At 39.5% G+C, this 10,056-nt stretch overlaps 1 protein-coding gene across 2 annotated transcripts; it reads left to right on the top strand.

Moving 5' to 3' along the window:
• Positions 1-252: 252 nt before the first annotated feature.
• ctsa (cathepsin A) lies at positions 253-9,372 on the top strand. 2 transcript variants are annotated; one of them, XM_017682247.1, is made up of 15 exons: positions 253-344; positions 752-912; positions 1,171-1,282; positions 1,870-1,920; positions 2,729-2,815; positions 2,909-3,064; positions 3,178-3,269; positions 4,158-4,242; positions 4,325-4,410; positions 5,890-5,968; positions 6,085-6,230; positions 7,227-7,302; positions 7,605-7,694; positions 7,794-7,895; positions 8,494-9,372. In XM_017682247.1, exons 2-15 carry the CDS (start codon positions 752-754, stop codon positions 8,575-8,577), a joined length of 1,407 nt encoding a protein of 468 aa, XP_017537736.1. In that variant the 5' UTR covers positions 253-344; the 3' UTR covers positions 8,578-9,372. The 2 variants fall into 2 exon arrangements, with proteins under 2 accessions (XP_017537736.1, XP_017537735.1); XM_017682246.2 differs by lacking the exon at positions 253-344 and adding an exon at positions 485-639.
• The last annotated feature ends 684 nt before the right edge of the window (positions 9,373-10,056 follow it).

Below are 10,056 nucleotides of genomic sequence, written 5' to 3'. Positions count from 1 at the left end.
AAAATAAATAAAAGCAGCCGGCGAGGTCAAATACGGAAACGACTCCTCTTGTTCTTGTCAAAATAAAAGTCCGAATAGATTTCCGTGTCTTCATTCCTCTTTTCCAAAAAAGCAGCTTCGTCTGTTAGTCAGTTTGTTTTTGTTTGTTTATTTGTCTATTTTTGTATATTTGTCTATTTTTGATTGCTATGTAAACATGACCACGATGAAACACGACAAGTTAACTTTTATTTTCATTTAATATTCTCTCAGCAACGTGACCTGATCACGGGACTGCGGTCACATGAGTTGATGGGTCTATTTATGCTGGATTTCGCTTCCCGCTGTGTTTAACATCTGCAAAGGTTGGAGGAAAAGTGTATATGTTTTATTGTTACACTAGCTTAGATTGTAATTTTTATGTGGAGATTATAATGTTGCAGCCTCTTTTTTCCCCATCTAAGTCGTCAAAATGTATTTTCTAACATTGTCGGAGCCGGATAGTTAACCAAAGCTAACTTTCAGGATTCTTCAGAGAGGCGGGCGAAGCTCGAGTCGGCTTTTTTATTTCGAGTTTTCCGTTCCGCCTTAAATGGTGCAGCAGTCAGTTTCGGTTTGGCGCCTCAGATGCTTTAAATGGTGACTGCTGTGCTGTTTAAGGTAGGACGGGAAAGTCGAATGAAGTCTGCTTTAGGGAGGTGTTTTATGTACTGAAGGAAAACGCGAGAACTCTTTGCCCAGTTTGTTTTTTGTTTCGTTTGGTTCATTGCAGATGGGTTTGGTGGTCGTGTGCTTGCTGTTAGGAGCGGTGGGAGTTTTCTCAGCCCCAGATGCGGATGAAATCAAGTTTCTCCCAGGACTTCCGAAACAGCCCAGCTTCAAACAATACTCCGGCTACTTCACTGTAGCAGGAAACAAGCACCTCCATTACTGGTAGGGTTATTAATAATAATAATAATAATAATAATATGTTTTGTTCCCTCACTCTCTGGGGCCTTACATAGGCCCATTATCCTTAAGCTGGTTTTCCTCTGCTGGAGGTCACGGGTGTTAGTATATAGGGTCTGATGATGATGGTGATCTATATAAGCACCTTGTAAAAGGTCCCTTTTATAGGTTCATAAGGGGTAAAGTCTAGGTGTTTGGTCCTTTTATTGTGGTTGTAAATGCTCTGCTGTAAACCCTGTTTAGGTTTGTGGAGTCACAGAAAAACCCAGCCAGCAGTCCAGTGGTCCTGTGGCTGAACGGGGGACCAGGATGCAGCTCCTTGGATGGTTTGCTGACAGAACACGGGCCGTTTCTGGTTAGAACCTGCACCGTTTACTGACTTCTGCTTTTGCTTCCATTGCATGTCGGTGGGAAAATAATGTGATGACTCAGGAAAACTTCTTCTTCTTCATACTTCTCATTAGTCCTTAAGAGGACTTCCTTAAATCTAATGGTTTTCATGGCCAGTATGACATTTTCAGAAGGTTTTTCTGTTCTTCTTTGTTTTATGTGGAATTATTTTATGTTTAAATGATTCTTTGCATGGGGAAGTAGTTCCGTGGTTTGATGGAGAACGCCTTCTACATGGAACCTTTTATTTGTTCATTTTTTTAACGGTTCTATATAGCACCCAGAAACGTTCTGCTGTTCCGAAATCAAGATTGTAACAACAGAAGAACCATTTCTGGTGCTATATAGAACCATATAACAATATGTTCTCCATCAATCTGAACAGCATGCAAAGCATGAAATGGTTCTAACTCATGGTTCTGAATGGTATCTTTTGAAGAACCATCTTTTTATGTGTCTGCATACAAGTTTCTACAAAATACTCTAATCAATGTACAGATGTAGTGTTTGTGGGTTAAATGTTTTGTTTGTTTGTTGTTTTTCCTTTTACAGATCCAAGATGATGGCTCTTCTCTGGAGTATAATCCTTATTCTTGGAATATGGTATGTGATTTCATCAGCATGCGCACATTTCTGCATCATTGAGAGGCCAGAATTAGCGTGATGGTCATAGTTTTTGTCTTATAACATCCATGCACTAATAGGTTTTGCTTAGTGTCTAAACAAGGCCGTTAGAGATCATGGAATTGAACTGGTCGTGAATTACCACATGAATAATTGCAATTAACAGTTTAACTGTCTAGTTTTGTTTTATGCACAATATCAAGTTACAAGCCTAAACTGGCTGATTTCTTGCCTCCTTGCTGTTGATGCTTAGCAGCACCTGACTGAAGATGCAGCCCAATTTCCAGTAAATAAGCATTTCTCACTGCTGCCCTCTGAAGGTGGTACAGCAACAGTCGGAAGTATTACTTTTGTTTTCATAAGACCGACATGTCCCCATATGTGTGTTAACATGCATTCGCAGCAAAACAAGTACTGAACAAACGAAATATAAACGCTTAATTACGTCAGACCTTGTTTCCAGAATGGAGAGTTTAGAGAAGAAAAGGAGTTCTTAACTTAAAGTTAATGGAGCAAGATTCCCCACCCCCCCAAAATAACTTTGGAGCATTGTTGTCTCGCTTGTTAATCGTGAAATGAACCCATTCAAAATATTTAAAAAGTGAGCAACAAAAATGGAGGGTTTTTTTCAACAGTGATTATTTTTTGACTGCTAACAATTGTGGATGATGATGATGATGATCGTAATAACAATAACAATCATCAGAGGCCTTGTCCTTGTTTAACCATTAAAAAAACCCACTATTAACTGGATCAGTATTGATGCCAAACTGACATTTGTTTCCAGATCGCCAACATGTTATACCTGGAGTCACCAGCAGGTGTCGGGTTTTCCTACTCTGATGATAAGAAGTACACAACCAATGACACGGAGGTGTGCTGGTGCTTTATTTTTGGAGGTTTTTTAGTTAACGATGAAACTGTAAGGAGATGTTCTTTCCCTTTTCTAACACAATCTGTCCACTAGGTGTCCATGAACAACTACCTGGCCCTCAAGGAGTTCTTCAAGGCCTTTCCAGAGTACAGTAAGAACGAGTTTTACCTCACTGGCGAGAGCTATGGAGGCATTTACATCCCTACCCTGGCTGAGAGAGTTATGGAGGACAGTAGCATCAACCTGCAGGTGCCTGTTTGTGGGGTTTTGGTTGTAGAGGGAGTAAGGGAGTGAGTTGTGCTTTCGAGCTGTAGTTTGTAGTGTCTGTTCTTTTCTCTATATTTTATTTGTTTATTGTTTAGGGCATAGCTGTTGGAAATGGCTTGTCCAGCTATGAGCTGAATGACAATTCTCTGGTCTATTTTGCATATTACCATGGACTGCTTGGAGAAAGGTGATTTTGCTTTTAACTTATTATTAATAATGTTATTTTATCATTTATTATTAATAACCTATTATTTATATGTCATTTTTAAAGGTCCAGCAAGTGATACATGCAAGATACATTTCTTTTGTTATAACTCAAGATCGGACTCTGTTCTTCTAGGTCAGGGATCACCAGTCTTAAGTGCAAGAGGCCAGTGTGGATGCTGGTTTTTGTTCCCATCATGCAACAACATGTCTTATATAGCTACTCGGTTGTGTGAAGACCACATGATCAAAAGTGCGATCAGGTGCATTTCTGCTCGATTGCCATGAAAACCAGCAGCCACACTGAACTTCTGCAGATAAGGCTGGTGAGCTCTGATCTGCGTTTCACGAAATGGGCATCCACTAGATTAGGCACATTTTCAACTGCTGTTCAAATGATTGCACTCACAGTTCAAAAGTTTGGAATCACAAACATTGGTGACAAATTTGGTTTTATGACTGTGTAAAATGACTCTAACCTGATATTCAATAGATTTTTGAACAGTTTGCCAACACTAACATAGAAAGTATACTGATGAGAATTGAACTTGATTCATAAAAAGCAATGACAAAATTTTGCTGCTTAAATAGGGATTATTTATAATTGTTACATTTTAAATTATTAAATATTTCATAGTTGTTATAAGACTGGTCAACAAACCTAAATAGAGAATTGTCCCAGGGACACTTTGCTCGCTGGAAGGAGAAGAAAAGGAGTTTTTCCAGCTCTAAATTGTGTTATTGTGTTGTGTTAAGTAAATTAATTAAAATTTCAGCTTGGTGGACCTTTTTATAAAGAAATTACTTAATTAAAACGTCTTGAACAAGGCAGTAATATTCTTTTTTTTTTCTTCTTCTTTTTTTTCTTCAGTTTATGGGCCACACTGCAGCAATATTGTTGCAAAGATGGAAACTGTAACTTCTATGACAATCCTGATACAAACTGCTCCAGTAGCGTAAGTGATTCTCTTACTCTTATCTCCTGAAAATCTGGATTTTTGATATTTGTTTAGGTTAACCCATTTCCTCTTGTCGTAGCTATCGGAAGTGCAGAATATCGTCTACAACTCTGGGCTGAACATATATAACCTGTATGCTCCCTGTGCTGGAGGAGTAGGGACGAGGTGAGGAACCTTTCAAAACCTGAAGTCCTGAACGTAAAAGATGGTTGTATGTTTCTATAGAAAGTAAATTGAGGTCCTGTAGATTTTCACTTGTAGTAAAGCAGCTGATGCTTTTCCTGCTCCTGATATAATCAAGATCATAAGTGTCTAATGTGATCTCCTTGTTGAGCTGTCAGTCATGACTTTGGAGATATGCAGTTTGTTTGTAGTGTTTAGTTATGATAACTGTAGACTGTGGAGGCTTTTAGAGATTTTAGATTGCGTTCAGAACAGCAAACTGCTTGTGGTTTTGTGTACTTGTGTGCACATTCATCTGCTTTCTGGGGGTGTCCAAATACATTCCGTTTCTGAAGAGCACATTAAACCCGCACTAAACGCACCCTTTTCTGAATCTGAGTTGCACGTTTGTGATTGCCTGTCCCACAAAGATACGATACATATCCACACGCTTGTTATCTTATCAAGGCTTTGGGCACTTTTGGTAAACACTGAAATGAAAGGCATGCACCAAGATCATGAAAAACTACATTTATTTATTTGTTTATTTATTTTTTTAAATAGTAGATAAACAATGACATTTTCAAACGTGCTGTTCACTCCAGTCCATACAGTTTAAATATAGAAACTAACAGCCCACTTGGAATTAATTTTTTTTTTGTGACGTAACCAAAACCAGTGCATTTACAGAAATGTATGCAGCCTACAGCAACTCAGCTCCACCCACTCAAACTAAACTTAGGAAGAGTTTTGCAACTGGTCTGCTATTTTTTTTTTTTTGAGTGAGGCACAATACAGGGTAGCCAATCAGAACAGAGCTTATATACATTTTGTAAATAATATGCAACAGTTGTAAAGGTATGTAGTAATAATAATAATAATAGTTATTATTATTATTAATTTTGACTTTGGTACATGCTACACAGTAGGCCACAGACGGGGGTTTAATGGCAAAAAAAAGGCACATGGGCCCTTTAAGAAAAATCACAAACGGATATCTTTGATCTTGATTTCTGGGAAGGTTTGACGATGTAAACTTGACACCACTAGCACTTAAAAAAATACATATATAATAATGAGTTTGGACTAAATGTTTGCTTTTAAGTAGGGTCGTTTCTACTAATGAGGATGAAATTGCTCCTTTAAACATAAGAAGAAATAATAATAAACTGTTTATGTTGAGAGAAACATGCAGTTATATGCAAAAGTGTGGGCACCCCCAGTCAAATGAGTTTTCCTTTTTTTTTCTTTTTTTTTTTTCTTTTCTTTTCTTTGATAAAGAAAAGTGTACACATCTACAGAGAACACACTTCTGCACATTTGTATGTACAATATAAATTTAGCAAATAAATGGCTTTTGCACACAGTCCCAGCACACAGTACCCTGTCCTAACCCATGTGCTTTGTGATGCGTGGAGTTGGATGCTGACGTGGTAGAGGTAGCATGTAGTTACTGTGTGTTGTGGTGGTTTCTTGGTTTAGTGTTGAAAATGGCCAGCTCGTGATCCGTGACCTGGGCAACAACTTTATTAACCACAAGTGGACTACATCTTGGAACCAGGTGATGTATTTTGACTTGCAAGACAAAACACTCACAAGACTGAAGGTTGTAAGCTTTGATCCTTTTGAATGGACCACTCATCCAGCAGTTATTGATGAGGGATTTCTGTTTCTCAGAAACTGCGAGGCATCTCATACCTCAAAGCAATGAAGATGGATCCTCCTTGCACCAACTCCACCCCTTCTTCTCTGTACCTAAACAACCCCTACGTCAAGTCTGCTCTTCACATCTCGCCTGATGCGCTCGACTGGGCGATCTGTAGGTGCGTAAACGTGTGCATGGCCTTTGTTGTTTTTTCTTACTTAAAATAACAGGAGCATAACAGATTAGTCAAACGTTGACTAGAACATCTGTGTCTTTCTGAAAGAAACTGATCAATTGAGAACTTTGATTTAATTCTATAGTGCAGGGAGTAACACTGACATTGGTTCAGAGTGTCCTCATAGATAATTCATTTAGCTGATTTTACTTTAATAATTGGGATTGGGCCTCTCTGTAGTAGAGGGCTTTGTGCCTGCGTATATTCTCAGTGCTGTGATCAAGATCCTGAAGGACAAATGGCCACATGCTGAATACAATTATGTGAGAACTTGGAAGTCTGTGAAACTTGTACTGTGTCACATAAGTATATTTATCATCAATGCGTAGACCAGCGGTCAGCAACATGTGGCTGTTTTACTGCGCTGTTGCAGCTCCACAGCAGAATTAGATTTCAAGGTAAAAATAAAATGATCCTTCTCAGCAGAGCTTTTTTACTGCAGATCGTTTTAACACTGTTGTAACGCTAAATGGTCCTAAACACTGTAGTTAATGTAACCTATATCTGCTAATTCACCATCCTTTATCTCTGAAGGTAGGCATGCAGACTGCTGGTCACCATAGCAACACAGAAGAAAATCTCACCTAGCTGGTAGCTAACAAAACAGCTTATTTGCCTTATAAACATTCAGCTGGTTTCCTGATAAGTTTAATATGCAAAGAGAAGTTATAGCTGAGCTAGAACTTGAAGCAGAGCACTTTTTTAGTCTATACTAGTACATTAGCACATACTGAGACATTTTTACTGTCGAGGGTAAAATGGACAAATGTTTTGGCAGCATTGTCGTCATCGTGGTGACATTTGGGTTTGCCGACCTCTGTCTTGGACGGGGTCCAAGAAAATCTTATGTTTGCATTAGACAATCTACGAAAAATGTAAATATTCTATGAAAGCACAGATGAGTAAGAGGTTTCATTAAATGTCCATTTTTTTTGTCAGTATGGAGGTGAATCTCAACTACAACCGTATCTACAAGGATATGAAGAAGCAGTATCTGAAGCTGCTTGGTGCACTGGTGAGTGAAAGACCCCCTAAACAAATTGTACTGTAACCCAAAGAAGTCAAAAGTGAACACCAAATAATGGAGGTGCAGTGGATTGGAGTTTGTGTGTGCGTTGGAGGGGCCAACTAAGAAAATGAAGTGGGGGAAACGATCCTTATTGTTAAAGCCAGTGTCTGGGATTGATATGGCGACTAAAGTAGCTTATCCTTGAACACTTTTGTGGATGTTTCATATGGCTGTGATGTCATGTCTTCCTGAACAACTAAAGTCCTAGAATGTGCAAAATATATCTTAAGTGACACTGTTGTCTTCAGAAATACCGTGTGCTGGTGTACAACGGTGATGTGGACATGGCTTGCAATTTCCTTGGAGACGAGTGGTTTGTTGACTCTCTGCAGCAAAAGGTGAGATTCTGATCCAGCACCATGTATTTGTAGTTTGCGTTTTTGTGGCATGTTCAACTGTGAAGCTACAGAGCCGATAACCGAGCGTATCTGCGGCAGGTTGAAGTGAAGCGCAGGTCGTGGCTCTACTTCAACGGCCAGAATCAGCAGGTGGGAGGATTTGTCAAGGAGTTCACCAACCTGGCTTTCCTCACGATCAAGGTAAGAGTCGTCTGAAGGTGATCACTTGATGCCATTCAGAACAACTGTTAGTGAGTTAGCATAAACAACCATTAGCTCGACTCATCTCTAACCTTGGGCTCTCAATCCCAGTCCTGGTGACCCCCATGCTGTGCACAGTTGTGTTTTCAATACTCTACATCAGGCATGTCCAGTCCTATCCTCAAAGGTCCAGTGTAGCTGCAGGTTTTCACTTTAAACAAGCTGATGCACATCTGACTCCACTTGTTTAATTAGTTGGTCTTAGTCTTCAAACACTTCATCAGGTGACCTCCTGCTTTGTTGGAGAAAACCTGCAGCCACACCAGCCCTCTGCAGATAAGGTTGGGCACCCCTGATCTACACACACCGTGAGGAGCTTATTGAGTTGAATCTGCTGTACTAGATGAAAGAAGGCACAAATGAGTATTATTGGGTTATCAGGACTGGGATGCGAGAACCTCCGCTCTAACTGGAAGTTGATCTCTGTTCTGTGATTGGGAAGTGTTCAGTTGCACGTGCCTAAATAAGCCCCTGTCCATGTTCCTGATCTATAGTATTCAGAAGTTTATTTTTCATGTACTTCTGGTTTGTTCCACAGGGTTCTGGTCACATGGTCCCCACTGATAAACCCATAGCCGCCTACGCCATGTTCAGCCGCTTCCTCACCAAGCAGCCCTACTAAGGTTCAACCAGGGACGTCTACGCTGTTGTCTAGTCAGAATTTGCACTGAGTCACTGTGAAAAGCACTTGAGTTTGGCTGTGGTACATCTCTGTCTGTGTCTAGAATAATCAAAATCTAGTTAAATGCTCTGCTATAGCTGCATATTGGCTTCCATTTTAGTCCAAGTCTTTTCTGATCTGATAATTGTGGGGAAAAACTTGTAGATCTGTTTGGCAGTAAGTGTGAGTAAGGAGTAGTTAGCAGTAAATGACTAAGAAAGTCTTGACTGCCTAAAGCAGACACCAGAGGCTCATGGAGGTGTGATTCGAATTGACCTGGAAGGCTTTGATTCAGATAATCGTAAAGGCCAAAAGCTGCTGAGTTTGTTTTGACTTCATCTGATTTGTCTTTGTTTTTTATTGTCATATATACTCGTTCTAAGATTTGTTCACATGCAATTTCTCTATTAAATGTGATTTGTTCTTGTTTTCTCTGCAGCATTTAACTAGCAACCACCTGGTATTTTTAATGACTTAAAAAGGGATTTTCATTTCATGTTAGTGATGTCTCATGGGTTAAGACCTCTTGACCAAAAGGAACATAATCATGTGTTGCAGCACTGAGATTGTTTTCTTATGATTGGACTGTATTGCTCAGGGTTGCTTTAATATGCACAGAATATTAAGTCAGCGAGTGGGAAATGGATGAATCTGTGTGCCTTCAATATTTGTTTTTATATTAAAATTGGTTACTGTGGCTCTGTTTTACTTTGACTGAGATTTATGGACAAAATAAATTAGGAACACAAATTTCCAGAAGTATTTAAGTGTTATTTTTCTAACATTTTGTCTACCTTGTCAGGTGTTCAGCAGATAGCTTGTGGTTGTGGGTAGATTGTTGCCTCACTCTAAACACCAGCTGATGCAACTCAACACCACTATACGAGTGTCTGCCACAGAAAACCAAATGTGCGGGAATGCTAAAGGTCAGTGATCCAATGAGGTGCAGAGTGGTTATAAAAATGCTTTGCAATTCAGATCAAGTTTACAGCATATGATCTGTATATATTGCTTTATACCACAAGTCACCATTCTCGTCCATCGAGGGCTTCAGGTATTCACTCAAACTAAGCACAACTACATGTCGTATAACTTGCCAACTGCTTGAAGACTGAGATCAGCTGATTAAGGAAGTGGAAGCAGGCCAGTTTCTCCCTGATTTGGTGTGAAAACCTGAAACCACCCCAGCTGTTTGTCTGGGGTGTTTGTCATTTTATAAATGAGAAGAGTGTGAAAGCTCTATGAAGAACCCTTGAACTGGTTTAGAACATTTTACATTTAGGGGTCAACAATCTGGGCCACAAAGAGGCTGGTGTGGCCTCAGGTCTTTTATCCCATTCAGAATACAGAAGCTCACTTCTTAAGTTGGTCTAAGTTTCAAATAACTGATTATATAGTTATATATAAGACATGCTGCTGTTTGGTTTGTATGAAAACCTG

Source organism: Pygocentrus nattereri, chromosome 26, assembly GCF_015220715.1.
Source record: "Pygocentrus nattereri isolate fPygNat1 chromosome 26, fPygNat1.pri, whole genome shotgun sequence".
In the NCBI taxonomy this organism is placed as follows: domain Eukaryota; kingdom Metazoa; phylum Chordata; class Actinopteri; order Characiformes; family Serrasalmidae; genus Pygocentrus; species Pygocentrus nattereri.
Note: the sequence above shows the minus strand (reverse complement) of the source record. Positions and strands in the feature narration are given on the sequence as shown.